General features: G+C 45.5%; 1 protein-coding gene and 1 long non-coding RNA gene across 2 annotated transcripts in view; one reads left to right on the forward strand and one right to left on the reverse strand.

The window, feature by feature from the left end:
- The window catches only part of LOC110512917 (CUB and sushi domain-containing protein 3), a 523,013-nt gene that overhangs the window by 338,480 nt on the left and 164,694 nt on the right, over positions 1 to 19,839 (forward strand). Inside the window, exons 36-38 of the mRNA XM_036934833.1 lie at positions 8,579 to 8,703; positions 8,923 to 9,019; positions 14,641 to 14,745. Coding sequence (XP_036790728.1) covers positions 8,579 to 8,703; positions 8,923 to 9,019; positions 14,641 to 14,745 — 327 coding nt within the window. The remainder of the gene's footprint in view (positions 1 to 8,578; positions 8,704 to 8,922; positions 9,020 to 14,640; positions 14,746 to 19,839) is intronic.
- Positions 19,717 to 19,839, reverse strand: part of LOC118937314 — a 692-nt gene continuing 569 nt past the window's right edge. Inside the window, exon 4 of the long non-coding RNA XR_005034560.1 lies at positions 19,717 to 19,815. This is a non-coding gene — a long non-coding RNA (uncharacterized LOC118937314). The remainder of the gene's footprint in view (positions 19,816 to 19,839) is intronic.

The raw sequence follows: 19,839 nt of genomic DNA on the forward strand, positions 1-19,839 counted from the left end.
GTTTCAATATAGCCACATAATGTTCCTCCTCATGATGCCATCTATTTTGTGAAGTGCACCAGTCCCTCCTGCAGCAAAGCACCCCCACCACCATGCTTCACGGTTGGGATGGTGTTCTTCGGCTTGCAAGCCTCCCACTTTTTCCTCCAAACATAACGATGGTAATTATGGCCAAACAGTTCTATTTTTGTTTCATCATACCAGAGGACATTTCTCAAAAAATATGATATTTGTCCTTATGTGCAGTTGCAAACCATAGTCTGTCTTTTTATGGCAGTTTTGGAGCAGTGGCTTCTTCCTTGCTGAGCAGCCTTTCCGGTTATGTCGATATAGGACTCGTTTTACTGTGGATATAGATAGTTTTGTGCCTGTTTTCTCCAGCATCTTTACAAGGTCATTTGCCTGTTGTTCTGGGAATGATTTGCACTTTTCGCAGCAAAGTGTTTATCTCTAAGAGACAGAACACGTCTCCTTCCTGAGCGGAATGACTGCTGTGTGGTCCCACGGTGTTTATACTTGTGTACTATAGTTTGTACAGATGAAAGTGGTACCTTCAGGCGTTTGGAAATTGCTCCCAAGGATGAACCAGACTTGTGGAGGTCTACAATTTTTTTGTGGTTTTGGCTCATTTATTTTGGTTTTCCAATGTTTTCAAGCGTTTGAAGGTAGGCCTTTAAATACAGCCACAGGTACACCCACGATTGACTCAAATTATGTCAATTAGCCTAATCAGAAGCTTCTAAAGACATTACATAATTATCTGGAATTTTCCAAGCTGTTTAAAGGCACAGTCAACTTAGTGTATGTAAACTTCTGACCCACTGGAATTGTGATACAGTGAATTATAAGTTAAATAATCTGTCTGTAAACAATTGTTGGAAAAATGACTTGTGTCATGCACAAAGTAGATGTCCTAACCGACTTGCCAAAACTATAGGTTGTTAACAAGAAATATGTGGAGTGGTTGAAAAATGAGTTTTAATGACTCCAACCTAAGTGTATGTAGACTTCGACTTCAACTGTACATATACACTAGGATACAAAAACACAATCATGGTAAGCACAAATAAAACATCACAATTCACCCAGAAAAAAAAACTGTTTCATTCATCCCACAAATAAATCCACAATCAATACTTTAAATTGACCAAACGACACCAGAACATCAATCGGTATCAATTTGGAATCTGTCGTCCCAGAACTGTTCCAGAGTCTGTTTTTAACTGTGGACATGGTTTCCATCGTCTCCAGGGACGACTGGACACCCTTCATTTCAAGCCCTGGATGGGAATTATTTTATAGGCTACCAAGGGTAGCCAATCATCCTCCAGGAGAGCCTTAAAGGGGCAGTGTTGTATTTACGAGACAGGAGGTATGAAAGAAGCCAATAAGGCAGAGTATAGCCTACATGTCTGTCTGATTCTCCACGGTAAAAAGATAGTAATGCATGTTATTGTGTAACGTGGTTTCTTGCATCCTACAATTATGTAAAAAAAGGACAAGTAGCTAAATAAGTGAATATCAAACCCTCATCTCATTACAAACTGGATATAGGTTCATACATATGAACGCACTTCAACTGGTGCTCGTGTTAACATTCATCTCTTCATTGAAGGTTTAACATGTCATCTGTCAAAGGATGTGAGACAAGACGTGCTGAAGGGTGCCTACAGGGATGAAGGCTGCTAAGTGACGTAAGGGCTCTGTTCAAACGTAGTGCACTACAGATTAAAGCTGGGCGATATCGACAAAAATCAAAAAATTGTATCCGTTATTTTACCAAGTAAGTTGACTGAGAACACGTTCTCATTTACAGCAACAACCTGGGGAATAGTTACACGGGAGAGGAGGGGGATGAATGAGCCAATTGTAAACTGCGGATTATTAGGTGACAGTGATGGTTTGAGGGCCAGATTGGGAATTTAGCCAGGACACCGGGGTTAACACCCCTACTCTTACGATAAGTGCCATGGGATCTTTAGTGACCTCAGAGAGTCAGGACACCGGGGTTAACACCCCTACTCTTACGATAAGTGCCATGGGATCTTTAATGACCTCAGAGAGTCAGGACACCCGTTTAAACGGCCCATCCGAAAGACAGCACCCTACACGGGGCAGTGTCCCCAATCACTGCCCTGGGGTATTGGGATAATGTTTTTAGACCAGAGAAAAGAGTACCTCCTACTGGCCCTCCAGCACCACTTCCAGCAGCATCTGGTCTCCCATTCAGGAACTGACCAGGACCAACCCTACTTAGCTTCAGAAGCAAGCCAGCAGTGGTATGCAGGGTGGTATGCAGGGTGGTATGCAGGGTGGTATGCAGGGTGGTATGCAGGGTGGTATGCAGGGTGGAATGCAGGGTGGTATGCAGGGTGGTATGCAGGGTGGAATGCAGGGTGGTATGCAGGGTGGTATGCAGGGTGGTATGCAGAGTGGTATGCAGGGTGGTATGCTGTTGGCATATTGTGATAAATGGACTGAATTATAACAATAACAATAAATGGAATGATAAATTAATAACTTATATGTGCAGCATAGTTATGTTTGATATTACCCATATCATTTATACTACTCTGAATGTTGTAGCTATCAATTGTCCCATTGACAATCAAACATTAGCAAATGTATTTCATTTCAAAACTGAACATTTCTCTAGTAAAACCCTGTAGGTTGTTTATCGTAAAATGAAGGACATATCAACAAATGTCCACGATAAGTGGTCGGTTTGGTCGGTGGCAATCATTGTTGGTTTATAGTCCCAGCTCTACACAGATGCAGGAGCTTAATTTGACCCCGTTTCTCACAGCAGGAAAATAATCCTGCAGCAACAGGACATTTTTAATTATTATATGGATTATAATGAATTCACTTTTTTTTTGTAGGGGTTTGATAAAGTCTAAATGTTTTAAGTGGAAATTACAAACTTTAGAAACCTTTTAGAATCTAGAATGCACTCAAATTTCTTGCAACACCAGGAAGATCAAATTAAGATCCTACACCTGTATGTAGGGAATAGGGTTCCATTTGGGATGCAGGTATATAGTGATTATCAAATCAAATCAAATCAAATGTTATTTGTCACATACACATGGTTAGCAGATGTTAATGGTCACATGGTTAGCAGATGTTAATGCGAGTGTAGCGAAATGCTTGTGCTTCTAGTTCCGACAATGCAGTAATAACCAACGAGTAATCTAACCTAACAATTCCAAAACTACTACCTTATACACACAAGTGTAAAGGGATAAAGAATATGTACATAAAGATATGTGAATGAGTGATGGTACAGAGCGGCATAGGCAAGATGCAGTAGATGTTATCGAGTACAGTATATACATATGAGATGAGTAATGTAGGGTATGTAAACAAAGTGGCATAGTTTAAAGTGGCTAGTGATACATGTATCACATAAAGATGCAGTAGATGTTATCGAGTACAGTATATACATATGAGATGAATAATGTAGGGTATGTAAACATTATATTAGGTAGCATTGTTTAAAGTGGCTAGTGATACATGTATCACATAAAGATGCAGTAGATGATATAGAGTACAGTATATACGTATACGTGTGAGATAAATAATGTAGGGTATGTAAACATTATATTAAGTAGCATTGTTATGGCAGAGATTGAGAGTTGTATGTAGCACAGGAAGAGACAGGCATCATCACCAAGTCTGCTTCACCTGAGGAGTGAGGAGATGAATAGTGAAGTCGCTTCCTGTGAATTTGTCACGGCGTCTGTCTCTGTGTGGGAGTAGTCATCTGTAAAATATTGATGAGTTTGAAATTGCAGTGAACTGGATTAGGGGCCAATAATTAGATATGTGAGCTCCTACATGCAGCATGGCTCAACGACACACTGAGGCAGGAGAAATCATGTTGTGGGTTTATATACTGTCCTCTGTTACAGTCCTGACTGGTTGTTGTGGTAGATACAGGCTGTAGACAACTCAGTGGTTGTCTGTAGACTGTCCTTGGTGTGGTAGATACAGGCTGGTTGTCTGTAGACTACTCCTGTTCGTCCTTGGTGTGGTAGATACAGGCTGTATGTAGACAACTCAGTGGTTGTCTGTAGACTACCCCTGGTCATCCTTGGTGTGGTAGATACAGGCTGGTTGTCTGTAGACTACTCCTGTTCGTCCTTGATGTGGTAGATACAGGCTGGTTGTCTGTAGACTACCCCTGGTCATCCTTGGTGTGGTAGATACAGGCTGGTTGTCTGTAGACTACCCCTGTTCGTCCTTGGTGTGGTAGATACAGGCTGGTTGTCTGTAGACTACCCCTGTTCGTCCTTGGTGTGGTAGATACAGGCTGGTTGTCTGTAGACTACTCCTGTTCGTCCTTGGTGTGGTAGATACAGGCTGGTTGTCTGTAGACTACTCCTGTTCGTCCTTGGTGTGGTAGATACAGGGTGGTTGTCTGTAGACTACCCCTGTTCGTCCTTGGTGTGGTAGATACAGGGTGGTTGTCTGTAGACTACCCCTGTTCGTCCTTGGTGTGGTAGATACAGGCTGGTTGTCTGTAGACTACCCCTGTTCGTCCTTGGTGTGGTAGATACAGGCTGGTTGTCTGTAGACTACTCCTGTTCGTCCTTGGTGTGGTAGATACAGGCTGGTTGTCTGTAGACTACTCCTGTTCGTCCTTGGTGTGGTAGATACAGGGTGGTTGTCTGTAGACTACCCCTGTTCGTCCTTGGTGTGGTAGATACAGGGTGGTTGTCTGTAGACTACCCCTGTTCGTCCTTGGTGTGGTAGATACAGGCTGGTTGTCTGTTGACTACCCCTGGTCGTCCTTGGTGTGGTAGATACAGGCGGTAGACAACTCAGTGGTTGTCTGTAGACCACCCCCGTTCGTCCTTGGTATGTTAGATACAGGCTGGTTGTCTGTAGACCACTCCTGTTCGTCCTTGGTGTGGTAGATACAGGGTGGTTGTCTGTAGACTACCCCTGTTCGTCCTTGGTGTGGTAGATACAGGGTGGTTGTCTGTAGACTACCCCTGTTCGTCCTTGGTGTGGTAGATACAGGCTGGTTGTCTGTAGACTACCCCTTGTCGTCCTTGGTGTGGTAGATACAGGCTGGTTGTCTGTAGACTACCCCTGTTCGTCCTTGGTGTGGTAGATACAGGCTGGTTGTCTGTAGACTACCACTGTTTGTCCTTGGTGTGGTAGATACAGGCTGGTTGTCTGTTGACTACCACTGGTTGTCCTTGGTATGGTAGATACAGGCTGGTTGTCTGTTGACTACCACTGGTTGTCCTTGGTGTGGTAGATACATGCTGGTTGTCTGTAGACTACCACTGTTCGTCCTTGGTGTGGTAGATACAAGCTGGTTGTCTGTAGACTACCACTGTTCGTCCTTGGTGTGGTAGATACAGGCTGGTTGTCTGTAGACTACTCCTGTTCGTCCTTGGTGTGTTAGATACAGGCTGGTTGTCTGTAGACTACCCCTGTTCGTCCTTGGTGTGGTAGATACAGGCTGGTTGTCTGTTGACTTCCCCTGTTCGTCCTTGGCAGACAGGCATCAGTTGTTTATGACTGAAGGAGGCATCTCAAACGGCACCCTATTCCCTATGTAGTGCACTGCTTCTGACCAGATCCCTTTGAGTTTCCCTGTGGCTTTCCCTGTGAGTTTCCCTGTGAATTTCCCTATGAGTTTCCCTGTGGGTTTCCCTGAGGGTTTCCCTATTTCCCTATGTGTTTCCCTGTGGGTTTCCCTGTGGGTTTCCCTATGGGTTTCCCTGTGGGTTTCCCTATGGGCTTCCCTGTGGGTTTCCCTGTGGGTTTCCCTGTGAGTTTCCCTGTGAGTTTCCCTGTGGGTTTCCCTGTGGCTTTCCCTGTGGGTTTCCCTGTGGGTTTCCCTGTGAGTTTCCCTATGGGTTTCCCTTTGAGTTTCCCTGTGGGTTTCCCTGTGGGTTTCCCTTTGGGTTTCCCTGTGGGTTTCCCTGTGGGTTTCCCTATGGGTTTCCCTGTGAGTTTCCCTGTGAGTTTCCCTGTGAGTTTCCCTGTGGGTTTCCCTATGAGTTTCCCTGTGAGTTTCCCTGTGGGTTTCCCTGTGGGTTTCCCTATTTCCCTGTGGGTTTCCCTGTAGGTTTCCCTGTGAGTTTCCCTGTGGGTTTTGACAGCTCTGCTCTCCACTGAGGTTAGCTGGTGAATACAACAGCAGGCAAACATTCAAACAGGCAGTATTGACCTCCTACACAGGTATCAACCAGGCAGTATTGACCTCCTACACAGGGATCAACCAGGCAGTATTGACCTCCCACACAGGCATCAACCAGGCAGTATTGACCTCCTACACAGGGATCAACCAGGCAGTATTGACCTCCTACACAGGGATCAACCAGGCAGTATTGACCTCCTACACAGGGATCAACCAGGCATTATTGACTTCCTACACAGGGAAACAAAATATCCACCTTGTTTCTCTCCTCTCTTATCCTGGATCTGATGGAAGAGTCATTTATATTGACATCGTCACGTGTTCCATTGTTGAGTCATTTCTATTCAGGGAACATTCCCATGACATCATCACGTGTTCCGTTGTTGAGTCATTTCTATTCAGGGAACAGTCCCATGACATCGTCACGTGTTCCGTTGTTGAGTCATTTCTATTCAGGGAACATTCCCATGACATCGTCACGTGTTCCGTTGTTGAAAGGAGAGTATATGTAAAACGTCATTATCATTAGTCCCTGTTATTCTGATATATGTCATGAAATGAAATGAGTCAGCAACTGGTGACAATAGACAACAGAACAACAGCTAGGATTTGAGTTGTCTCTCTAAAGCAACACGTTGTGTCCTTTCAGATGAAAAGTAGTATATATCGTTTTTGTTTTTTATTCCGTGGCTCATGGATGTCTGTTCCGTTTGAACTACACGAGGCCTTACAGCTGTTCATAATGTAATGTGCAGTAGAGGACTTTCAAATATTCATGTAGACGTGGTACCTGACATGCTTTGATCTCTGCTGTAAAGTATATTTCTACGTTCCTATATCCACACTAGCAAATCACTTTGAATGTCCAATACATTGCAATGTGGATAATCGGAGAGCCTATGGCTTGGAATCGGTTATGATCCTATGAGGTTTATAATGAAACCCCTGGGACCAGCAGGAGATCTACAGTAGTCGGTTGTAGTCCTATGAGGTTTATAATGAAATCCCTGGGACCAGCAGGAGATCTACAATAGTCAGAAGGGCTGGTGTGAATGGATCACAAATGATAGATGGATGAAACCCATGATTGGATGATGGACAGATGAGGGATGGACGGATGAGTAACCCTCCATGAATCAAGGAGAACAGCAGGTGGCTGGGGTGAATGGATGATTGACAGATGAGGGATGAACGGATGAGTAACCCTCCATAAATCAAGGAGAACAGCAGGTGGCTGGGGTGAATGGATGATGGACAGATGAGGGATGAATGGATGGATGAAGCCCCATGGATAGATGATGATGAGATGGAGGAATGCATGGATGAACCCTGGTCTCCATAGTGATGGAATAGGAGACACCCTGGGCTCCATAGTGATGGAATAGGAGACACCCTGGTCTCCATAGTGATGGAATAGGAGACACCCTGGGCTCCATAGTGATGGAATAGGAGACACCCTGGGCTCCATAGTGATGGAATAGGAGACACCCTGGGCTCCATAGTGATGGAATAGGAGGAACCCTGGGTTGAATAGTGATGGAATAGGAGACACCCTGGGCTCTCTCTCTTTTCTCCCCCTGGTCTCTGGGTGACTTGTCTCTCTCTTCTCTACTCTTGGTGTCTGGGTGACTTGTCTCTCTCTTCTCTACTCTTGGTGTCTGGGTGACTTGTCTCTCTCTTCTCTACTCTTGGTGTCTGGGTGACTTGTCTTTTTCTTCTCTACTCTTGGTGTCTGGGTGACTTGTCTCTCTCTTCTCTACTCTTGGTGTCTGGGTGACTTGTCTCTCTCTTCTCTACTCTTTGTGTCTGGGTGACTTGTCTCTCTCTTCTCTACTCTTGGTGTCTGGGTGACTTGTCTCTCTCTTCTCTACTCTTGGTGTCTGGGTGACTTGTCTCTCTCTTCTCTACTCTTGGTGTTTGGGTGACTTTTCTCTCTCTTCTCTACCCCTTTGTCTCCTCTGGGTGACTTGTCTCTCTCTTCTCTACTCTTGGTGTCTGGGTGACTTGTCTCTCTCTTCTCTACTCTTGGTGTTTGGGTGACTTTTCTCTCTTTTCTCTACCGCTGGTCTCCTCTGGGTGACTTGTCTCTCTTTTCTCTACCGCTGTTCTCCTCTGGGTGACTTGTCTCTCTCTTCTCTACTCTTGGTGTCTGGGTGACTTGTCTCTCTCTTCTCTACTCTTGGTGTCTGGGTGACTTGTCTTTTTCTTCTCTACTCTTGGTGTCTGGGTGACTTGTCTCTCTCTTCTCTACTCTTGGTGTCTGGGTGACTTGTCTTTCTCTTCACTCACCAAGGTCTCCTCTGGGTGACTTGTCTCTCTCTTCTCTACTCTTGGTGTCTGGGTGACTTGTCTTTCTCTTCACTCACCCAGGTCTCCTCTGGGTGACTTGTCTCTCTCTTCTCTCACCCTGTGCAGTTCCCTGTGGAGGACTGCTGACATCTCGTAAGGGGACCATCCTTTCTCCTGGTTACCCAGAGCCCTACGCCAACTATCTCAACTGTATCTGGAAGATCTCTGTGCCAGAGGGAGCAGGCATCCAAGTGAGAGATACAGCATGAAACATTATGAATATCATGTTGGAACGTTTTGATAGTTAAAAGGGTTTAAAGAATTAAACTTTCATGGAATTCTATCTTAGAATGGGAATTTGCTAAAAATGTGTATCCCATTATTGATGAGGCAACTGTTTTATTCAACTTAGATATTTCTTTTTTTTTTTTTTTTTACTCTTAAATGTATTTCTTTGTTCCTTTCCTCAGATCCAGGTCGTAACTTTTGCCACGGAACACAACTGGGACTCCTTGGATTTTTTTGACGGCGTCGATGGCAACGCGCCAAGGCTTGGCAGCTATTCAGGTGAAACAACCTCCAGAATTTGTCTTTTAAAGCTCCCATTTTGGAATTGATAATAATGTTGGATCGGAAGACTCAGTAAAAAAAGAGTAGTTATGGATATGAAGGGGGGAGACGACATTTGGCTCTTTGAAAAAAGTTCTCAAAACGGAAATGAAGAAGACCTGATGACTCTAGTCTTCACCTGATGAAGAAGACCTGACTGACTCTAGTCTTCACCTGATGAAGAAGACCTGACTGACTCTAGTCTTTACCTGATGAAGAAGCCCTGATGACTCTAGTCTTCACCTGATGAAGAAGACCTGACTGACTCTAGTCTTCACCTGATGAAGAAGCCCTGACTGACTCTAGTCTTCACCTGATGAAGAAGCCCTGATGACTCTAGTCTTCACCTGATGAAGAAAGCCCTGATGACTCTAGTCTTCACCTGATGAAGAAGACCTGACTGACTCTAGTCTTCACCTGATGAAGAAGACCTGACTGACTCTAGTCTTCACCTGATGAAGAAGACCTGACTGACTCTAGTCTTCACCTGATGAAGAAGCCCTGACTGACTCTAGTCTTCACCTGATGAAGAAAGGCCTGACTGACTCTAGTCTTCACCTGATGAAGAAAGGCCTGACTGACTCTAGTCTTCACCTGATGAAGAAGACCTGACTGACTCTAGTCTTCACCTGATGAAGAAGCCCTGACTGACTCTAGTCTTCACCTGATGAAGATGACCTGACTGACTCTAGTCTTCACCTGATGAAGAAGCCCTGACTGACTCTAGTCTTCACCTGATGAAGAAGCCCTGATGACTCTAGTCTTCACCTGATGAAGAAGACCTGACTGACTCTAGTCTTCACCTGATGAAGAAGCCCTGACTGACTCTAGTCTTCACCTGATGAAGAAGCCCTGATGACTCTAGTCTTCACCTGATGAAGAAAGCCCTGATGACTCTAGTCTTCACCTGATGAAGAAGACCTGACTGACTCTAGTCTTCACCTGATGAAGAAGACCTGACTGACTCTAGTCTTCACCTGATGAAGAAGACCTGACTGACTCTAGTCTTCACCTGATGAAGAAGCCCTGACTGACTCTAGTCTTCACCTGATGAAGAAAGGCCTGACTGACTCTAGTCTTCACCTGATGAAGAAAGGCCTGACTGACTCTAGTCTTCACCTGATGAAGAAGACCTGACTGACTCTAGTCTTCACCTGATGAAGAAGACCTGACTGACTCTAGTCTTCACCTGATGAAGAAGCCCTGACTGACTCTAGTCTTCACCTGATGAAGAAGACCTGACTGACTCTAGTCTTCACCTGATGAAGATGACCTGACTGACTCTAGTCTTCACCTGATGAAGAAGACCTGACTGACTCTACTCTTCACCTGATGAAGAAAGGCCTGACTGACTCTAGTCTTCACCTGATGAAGAAAGCCCTGATGACTCTAGTCTTCACCTGATGAAGAAAGCCCTGATGACTCTAGTCTTCACCTGATGAAGAAAGCCCTGATGACTCTAGTCTTCACCTGATGAAGAAGACCTGACTGACTCTAGTCTTCACCTGATGAAGAAGACCTGACTGACTCTAGTCTTCACCTGATGAAGAAAGGCCTGACTGACTCTAGTCTTCACCTGATGAAGAAGACCTGACTGACTCTAGTCTTCACCTGATGAAGATGACCTGACTGACTCTAGTCTTCACCTGATGAAGAAAGGCCTGACTGACTCTAGTCTTCACCTGATGAAGAAGACCTGACTGACTCTAGTCTTCACCTGATGAAGAAAGGCCTGACTGACTCTAGTCTTCACCTGATGAAGAAGACCTGACTGACTCTAGTCTTCACCTGATGAAGAAGCCCTGATGACTCTAGTCTTCACCTGATGAAGAAAGGCCTGACTGACTCTAGTCTTCACCTGATGAAGAAGACCTGACTGACTCTAGTCTTCACCTGATGAAGAAGACCTGACTGACTCTAGTCTTCACCTGATGAAGAAGACCTGACTGACTCTAGTCTTCACCTGATGAAGAAAGGCCTGACTGACTCTAGTCTTCACCTGATGAAGAAGACCTGACTGACTCTAGTCTTCACCTGATGAAGAAGCCCTGACTGACTCTAGTCTTCACCTGATGAAGAAGACCTGACTGACTCTAGTCTTCACCTGATGAAGAAGACCTGACTGACTCTAGTCTTCACCTGATGAAGAAAGGCCTGACTGACTCTAGTCTTCACCTGATGAAGAAGACCTGACTGACTCTAGTCTTCACCTGATGAAGATGACCTGACTGACTCTAGTCTTCACCTGATGAAGAAAGGCCTGACTGACTCTAGTCTTCACCTGATGAAGAAGACCTGACTGACTCTAGTCTTCACCTGATGAAGAAAGGCCTGACTGACTCTAGTCTTCACCTGATGAAGAAGACCTGACTGACTCTAGTCTTCACCTGATGAAGAAGCCCTGATGACTCTAGTCTTCACCTGATGAAGAAAGGCCTGACTGACTCTAGTCTTCACCTGATGAAGAAGACCTGACTGACTCTAGTCTTCACCTGATGAAGAAGACCTGACTGACTCTAGTCTTCACCTGATGAAGAAGACCTGACTGACTCTAGTCTTCACCTGATGAAGAAAGGCCTGACTGACTCTAGTCTTCACCTGATGAAGAAGACCTGACTGACTCTAGTCTTCACCTGATGAAGAAGCCCTGACTGACTCTAGTCTTCACCTGATGAAGAAGACCTGACTGACTCTAGTCTTCACCTGATGAAGAAGACCTGACTGACTCTAGTCTTCACCTGATGAAGAAAGGCCTGACTGACTCTAGTCTTCACCTGATGAAGAAGACCTGACTGACTCTAGTCTTCACCTGACGAAGAAAGGCCTGACTGACTCTAGTCTTCACCTGATGAAGAAAGGCCTGACTGACTCTAGTCTTCACCTGATGAAGAAGCCCTGACTGACTCTAGTCTTCACCTGATGAAGAAGACCTGACGGACTCTAGTCTTCACCTGATGAAGAAGCCCTGACTGACTCTAGTCTTCACCTGATGAAGAAGCCCTGATGACTCTAGTCTTCACCTGATGAAGAAGCCCTGACTGACTCTAGTCTTCACCTGATGAAGAAGACCTGACGGACTCTAGTCTTCACCTGATGAAGAAGACCTGACTGACTCTAGTCTTTACCTGATGAAGAAGCCCTGATGACTCTAGTCTTCACCTGATGAAGAAGCCCTGACTGACTCTAGTCTTCACCTGATGAAGAAGCCCTGATGACTCTAGTCTTCACCTGATGAAGAAGCCCTGACTGACTCTAGTCTTCACCTGATGAAGAAGACCTGACGGACTCTAGTCTTCACCTGATGAAGAAGACCTGACTGACTCTAGTCTTCACCTGATGAAGAAAGCCCTGATGACTCTAGTCTTTACCTGATGAAGAAGACCTGACTGACTCTAGTCTTCACCTGATGAAGAAGACCTGACTGACTCTAGTCTTCACCTGATGAAGAAGACCTGACTGACTCTAGTCTTCACCTGATGAAGATGACCTGACTGACTCTAGTCTTCACCTGATGAAGATGACCTGACTGACTCTAGTCTTCACCTGATGAAGATGACCTGACTGACTCTAGTCTTCACCTGATGAAGAAAGCCCTGATGACTCTAGTCTTTACCTGATGAAGAAGACCTGACTGACTCTAGTCTTCACCTGATGAAGAAGACCTGACTGACTCTAGTCTTCACCTGATGAAGAAGACCTGACTGACTCTAGTCTTCACCTGATGAAGATGACCTGACTGACTCTAGTCTTCACCTGATGAAGAAGACCTGACTGACTCTAGTCTTCACCTGATGAAGAAGACCTGACGGACTCTAGTCTTCACCTGATGAAGATGACCTGACTGACTCTAGTCTTCACCTGATGAAGAAGACCTGACTGACTCTAGTCTTCACCTGATGAAGAAGACCTGACTGACTCTAGTCTTCACCTGATGAAGAAGACCTGACTGACTCTAGTCTTCACCTGATGAAGAAGACCTGACTGACTCTAGTCTTCACCTGATGAAGAAGACCTGACTGACTCTAGTCTTTACCTGATGAAGAAGACCTGACTGACTCTAGTCTTCACCTGATGAAGAAGCCCTGATGACTCTAGTCTTCACCTGATGAAGAAGACCTGACTGACTCTAGTCTTCACCTGATGAAGAAGACCTGACTGACTCTAGTCTTCACCTGATGAAGAAGCCCTGACTGACTCTACTCTTCACCTGATGAAGAAAGGCCTGACTGACTCTAGTCTTCACCTGATGAAGAAGACCTGACTGACTCTAGTCTTCACCTGATGAAGAAAGGCCTGACTGACTCTAGTCTTCACCTGATGAAGAAGCCCTGACTGACTCTAGTCTTCACCTGATGAAGAAGCCCTGACTGACTCTAGTCTTCACCTGATGAAGAAGACCTGACTGACTCTAGTCTTCACCTGATGAAGAAGACCTGACGGACTCTAGTCCACCTGATGAAGAAGACCTGACTGACTCTAGTCCACCTGATGAAGAAGACCTGACGGACTCTAGTCTTCACCTGATGAAGAAGCCCTGACTGACTCTAGTCTTCACCTGATGAAGAAGCCCTGACTGACTCTACTCTTCACCTGATGAAGAAGACCTGACTGACTCTAGTCTTCACCTGACGAAGAAGACCTGACTGACTCTAGTCTTTACCTGATGAAGAAGACCTGACCGACTCTAGTCTTCACCTGATGAAGAAGACCTGACTAGTCTTCACCTGATGAAGAAGACCTGACGGACTCTAGTCTTCACCTGATGAAGAAGACCTGACGGACTCTAGTCTTCACCTGACAAAGAAGACCTGAGTGGTGGAAATAGTGTCAAATAAATCTATCTCATAGGACTTAATAAATACATATCCAGCACCTGCTCAGAGACAATTGATGTGTGTCGGGCACGGCTCTCTAACCCTGTTCCTGGAGAGCTGACCTCCTGTAGGTTTTCACTTCGACCCCAACCCCAGTTGTAACTAATCAGATTCAGCATATCATCCAGCTAATTACTAGAATCAAGTGCGCTACATTAGGGTTGGAGTAAAACCCTACAGGAGGGTCTCTCTCCAGGAACAGGGTTGGAGTTAAAACCTATAGGAGGGTCTCTCTCCAAGAACTGGGTTGGAGTTAAAACCTACAGGAGGGTCTATCTCCAGGAACAGGGTTGGAGTTAAAACCTGCAGGAGGGTGTCTCTCCAGGAACAGGGTTCTAGTTAAAGCCCGTAAAACAGTATCTCTCCAGGAACAGGGTTGGAGTTAAAACCTACAGGAGGGTTTCTCTCCAGGAACAGGGATGCAGTTAAAACCTACAGGAGGGTTTCTCTCCAGGAACAGGGATGGAGTCAAATCCTACAGGAGGGTCTCTCCAGGAACTGGGTTAGAGTTAAAACCTACAGGAGGGTTTCTCTCTAGGAACAGGGTTGGTGATCCCTGGTGTAGTGTATTTTATGATATTTTCTTATTGACTGTCTCCATGCGTATGTTCTACGTTCCAGTCACATACAGTGTATGTCTTTCCTCCCTAGAGACCCTTCCTACTGTAACTCCCACTTCACTGTCTCCATGGGTATGTTCTGTAGGTACGACCATCCCCCAGCTCCTGAACAGCACCTCCAACAACATCTACCTGACCTTCCAGTCCGACATCAGTGTGTCTGCAGCAGGCTTCCACCTGGAGTATACAGGTATGGAGAGATACACCTATCTATAGGCTGGTCCTAGATCAGGTGTAATCTGGAGTATACAGGTATGAAGAGATACACCTAGCTATAGGCTGGTCCTAGATCAGGTGTAATCTGGAGTATACAGGTATGAAGAGATACACCTAGCTATAGGCTGGTCCTAGATCAGGTGTAATCTGGAGGATACAAGTCCTCTGACTGTCAGTGTCTTCTATTTTATATCCTTATTTTACCAGGTAAATTGACTGAGAACACGTTTTTGTTTTACAGCAATGACCTGGGGAAAAGATCAAGGGGAGATGAATGAGCCAATTGTAAACTGGGGATGATTAGGTGACCGTGATGGTATGAGGGTCAGATTGTGAATTTATAGAGTTAACAACCCTACTCTGACGATAAATTACCCTGGGATTTTTAGTGACCACAGAGAGTCAGGACACTCGTTTAACATCCCATCTGAAAGACGGCACCCTACAGGGCAGTGTCCCCAATCACTGTCCTGGGGCATTGGGATGATATACACTATACAGCGCCTTGCAAAAGTATTCATCCCCCTTGGCGTTTGTCCTGTTTTGTAGCATTACAACCTTTAATTTAAATGGATTTTATTTGGATTTAATGTAATGGACACAAAATAGTTTAAATTGGTGAAGTGAAATGTAAAAAATAACCTGTTTAAAAAAATAAAAAATTTAAAAACATAAAAGTGGTGTGTGTATATGTATTCACCCCCTTCGCGATGAAGCCCCTAAACAAGATCTGGTGCAACCAATTACCTTCAGAACTCACATAATTAGTTAAATAAAGTCCACCTGTGTGAAATCTAAGTGTCACATGACAGTAAATATACACCTGTTCTGAAAGGTCCAAGAGTCTGAAACACCACTAATCTTTATTTTTTTTTTTTTTACCTTTATTTAACTAGGCAAGTCAGTTAAGAACAAATTCTTATTTTCAATGACGGCCTAGGAACAGTGGGTTAACTGCCTTGTTCAGGGGCAGAACAACAGATTTGTACCTTGTCAGCTCGGGGATTTCAACTTGCAACCTTCCGGTTATTAGTCCAACGCTCTAACCACTAGGCTACCCTGCCGGACCCTTAATTCCACTAAGCAAGGGGCACCACCAAGCAAGCGACACCATGAAGACCAAGGAGCTCTCCAAATAGTTCATGGGCAAAGTTGTGGAGAAGTACAGTCAGGTTGGGTTATTAAAAAATATCAGAAACTTTGAACATCCCACGGAGCACCATTAAATCCATTATTAAAAAATGGAAAGAATATGGCACCATAACAAACCTGCCAAGAGAGGGCCACCTACCAAAAATCACGGACCAGGCAAGGAGGGCATTAATCAGAGAGGCAACAAAGAGACCAAAGATAACCCTGAAGGAGCTGCACAGCTCCACAGCAGAGGTTGGAGTATCTGTCCATAGGACCACTTTAAGCCGTACACTCCACAGAGCTGGGCTCTATGGAAGAGTGGCCAGAAAAAAAAACATTGCTTAAAGAAAGAAATAAGCAAACGCATTTGGTGTTCGCCGAAAGGCATGTGTGAGACTCCCCAAATATATTGAAGAAGGTACTCTGGTCAGATGAGACTAAAATTTAGCCTTTTGGCTATCAAGGAAAATGCTATTTCTGGAGCAAACCCAACACCTCTCATCACCCCGAGAACAGCATCCCCACAGTGAAGCATGGTGGTGGCAGCATCATGTTGTGGGGATGTTTTTCATCGGCAGGGACTGGGAAAGCAGCACTCAAATGGTTTAAGGGGAAACATTTGAATGTCTTAGAATGGCCTAGTCAAAGCCCAGACCTCAATCCAATTGAGAATCTGTGGTATGACTTAAAGATTGCTGTACACCAGCAGGAACCCATCCAACTTGAAGGAGCTGGAGCAGTTTTGTCTTGAAGAATGGGCCAAAATCCCAGTGGATAGATGTGCCAAACTTATAGAGACATACCCCAAGAGACATGCAGCTGTAATTGCTGCAGAAGTTGGCTCTACAAAGTATTGACTCTGTGGTGGTGGGGGGGGGGGGAGTAAAACATATTTTGCATCTTCAAAGTGTTAGGTATGTTGCGTGAATCAAATTATACGAACACCCCCCAAAAAATATATTTTAATTTCAGGTTGTAAGGCAACAAAATTAGGAAAAATGCCAAGGGGGGGGGGGGGGGGGGGTGAAAACTTTCACAAGCCACTGTATATATTTTCTTTAGACCAGAGGAAACAGCACTTCCAGTAGCATCTGGTCTCCCATCCCATGGACTGACAAGGACCAACCCTGTTTATCTTCAGATGCAAACTAGCAGTGGGATTCAGGGTGGGTTGCTGCTGGCCTTATTCTTAAAAAACAAGGTTAATGGGGTACGGAATAATTTATGATGTGTCAATAGCACAGAGTTAATGAAGAAACATGGAGTAAGTACGTGAATTGCTTTTGTAGTGAAAATAGTATTTGACAGTGTTATGGGTGGAATGCTGCTGGTTTTCATGCCATGATGGCAGGGTCTAACCAAGTCCTCTGTCTATCTTTGTCATGCCATGATGGCAGGGTCTAACCAAGTCCTCTGTCTATCTTTGTCATGCCATGATGGCAGGGTCTAACCAAGTCCTCTGTCTATCGTTGTCATGCCATGATGGCAGGGTCTAACCAAGTCCTCTGTCTATCGTTGTCATGCCATGATGGCAGGGTCTAACCAAGTCCTCTGTCTATCGTTGTCATGCCATGATGGCAGGGTCTAACCAAGTCCTCTGTCTATCGTTGTCATGCCATGATGGCAGGGTCTAACCAAGTCCTCTGTCTATCGTTGTCATGCCATGATGGCAGGGTCTAACCAAGTCCTCTGTCTATCGTTGTCATGCCATGATGGCAGGGTTTAACCAAGTCCTCTGTCTATCGTTGTCATGCCATGATGGCAGGGTCTAACCAAGTCCTCTGTCTATCGTTGTCATGCCATGATGACAGGACTATTCAGCTAGTGGACCTAGATGGCCAAAGTACTGCTGGTTTTATTTTCTAGTGTTTTGGTCCTCCAGGACCTCCAGGACTGGTGTTGACAAGCCCAGCTGGATCTGTTTCAGCCATCTCATCTCACTAGTCATGTCATCTGAGGAGTTGGCTAAAGGACACCCAGGTTTCCAGATGGGACCAGGCTAAATGAGCTCATCCACCATCTCTCTGCCTCTCTACCTCTCTGCCTGCCTGCCTGCCTGCCTGCCTGCCTGCCTGCCTGCCTTCCCTGCCTGCCTGCCTGCCTGCCAATCTCTCTGCCTCTCTGCCCGCCTCTCTCTCTGCCAATCTTTCTGCCTTTCTGCCTGCCTCTCTCTCTGCCAATCTCTCTGCCTCTCTGCCTGCCTCTCTCTCTGCCAATCTCTCTGCCTCTCTGCCTGCCTCTCTCTCTGCCAATCTCTCTGTCTCTATGCCTCTCTGCCTGCCTCTCTCTCTGCCAATCTCTCTGCCTCTCTGCCTGCCTCTCTCTCTGCCAATCTCTCTGCCTCTCTGCCTGCCTCTCTCTCTGCCAATCTCTCTGAGTGGGGAACTGTAACCCTCTGACCACCGGTCTCCCACTAACACCAGCCACTGTCCTCAACATCTGTCTCTCTGTCTCCCACTAACACCAGCCACTCTCCTCAACATCTGTCTGTCTATCTCTCTGAGTGGGGAACCACCGGTCTCCCACTAACACCAGCCACTGTCCTCAACATCTGTCTCTCTGTCTCCTTTAGCCCTGTGTCCCACCTTCCCCCAAACTTAAAGATAAACATACTTTATATTCAAGATGCCTGTCATCACCTGTCTCCCACAACATCTCACCACAGCCCCAATCGGTCCGTCTCAGTCTCTCAGCACCTCTAAACCTGTATACCACTCTCCCACCGTCTATCACCTGTAGAGATCAGCATATATTACAACGCTCTCACCAAGTCTACTCCCCGCTCTCCTCAGCCTCTGTCCTGTCTGTCTCTCAGTGGGTTGTTCTATCACTAACCCTGTCTGTCTCTCAGTGGGTTGTTCTATCACTAACCCTGTCTGTCTCTCAGTGGGTTGTTCTATCACTAACCCTGTCTGTCTCTCAGTGGGTTGGTCTATCACTAACCCTGTCTGTCTCTCAGTGGGTTGTTCTATCACTAACCCTGTCTGTCTCTCAGTGGGTTGTTCTATCCCTAACCCTGTCTGTCTCTCAGTGGGTTGTTCTATCACTAACCCTGTCTGTCTCTCAGTGGGTTGTTCTATCACTAACCCTGTCTGTCTCTCAGTGGGTTGTTCTATCACTAACCCTGTCTGTCTCTCAGTGGGTTGTTCTATCACTAACCCTGTCTGTCTCTCAGTGGGTTGTTCTATCCCATAAGCTTCTTAACCGTAAATACACATTTTACAGTATATTTGAAAGCTTTCGCCAATCACTCTCTTCACCCCTCTCCCACATCAATCTCTTCAGCGAATCAGTCTCCTCAGCACTCTCCCACATCAATCTCTTCACCCTCTCACCCCTTACTTAAAACAGCATGTTACCACTCTCCCCCACATGCCCAACACTCTCCACACCATGACTACCAGGAGTAGGAATATCCATATATAACAGCCTGCTGAGATGATGGATGGCATTGTGTTCTGAACACCTTCTGAACTCTTTAGGTTTATTTCTGTTCACCACTCATAGTCTCTCACCACTCTGTTTACCACTCATAGTCTCTCACCACTCTGTTTACCACTCTGTTTACCACTCTGTTTACAGCTCTGTTTACCACTCATAGTCTCTCACCACTCTGTTTACCACTCATAGTCTCTCACCACTCTGTTTACCACTCTGTTCACCACTCATAGTCTCTCACCACTCTGTTTACCACTCTGTTCACCACTCTGTTTACATCTCTGTTTACCACTCATAGTCTCTCACCACTCTGTTTACCACTCTGTTTACCACTCATAGTCTCTCACCACTCTGTTCACCACTCTGTTTACATCTCTGTTTACCACTCATAGTCTCTCACCACTCTGTTTACCACTCTGTTTACCACTCATAGTCTCTCACCACTCTGTTTACCACTCATAGTCTCTCACCACTCTGTTTACCACTCATAGTCTCT

This window comes from Oncorhynchus mykiss, chromosome 2 (assembly GCF_013265735.2).
Source record: "Oncorhynchus mykiss isolate Arlee chromosome 2, USDA_OmykA_1.1, whole genome shotgun sequence".
In the NCBI taxonomy this organism is placed as follows: Eukaryota; Metazoa; Chordata; class Actinopteri; order Salmoniformes; family Salmonidae; genus Oncorhynchus; species Oncorhynchus mykiss.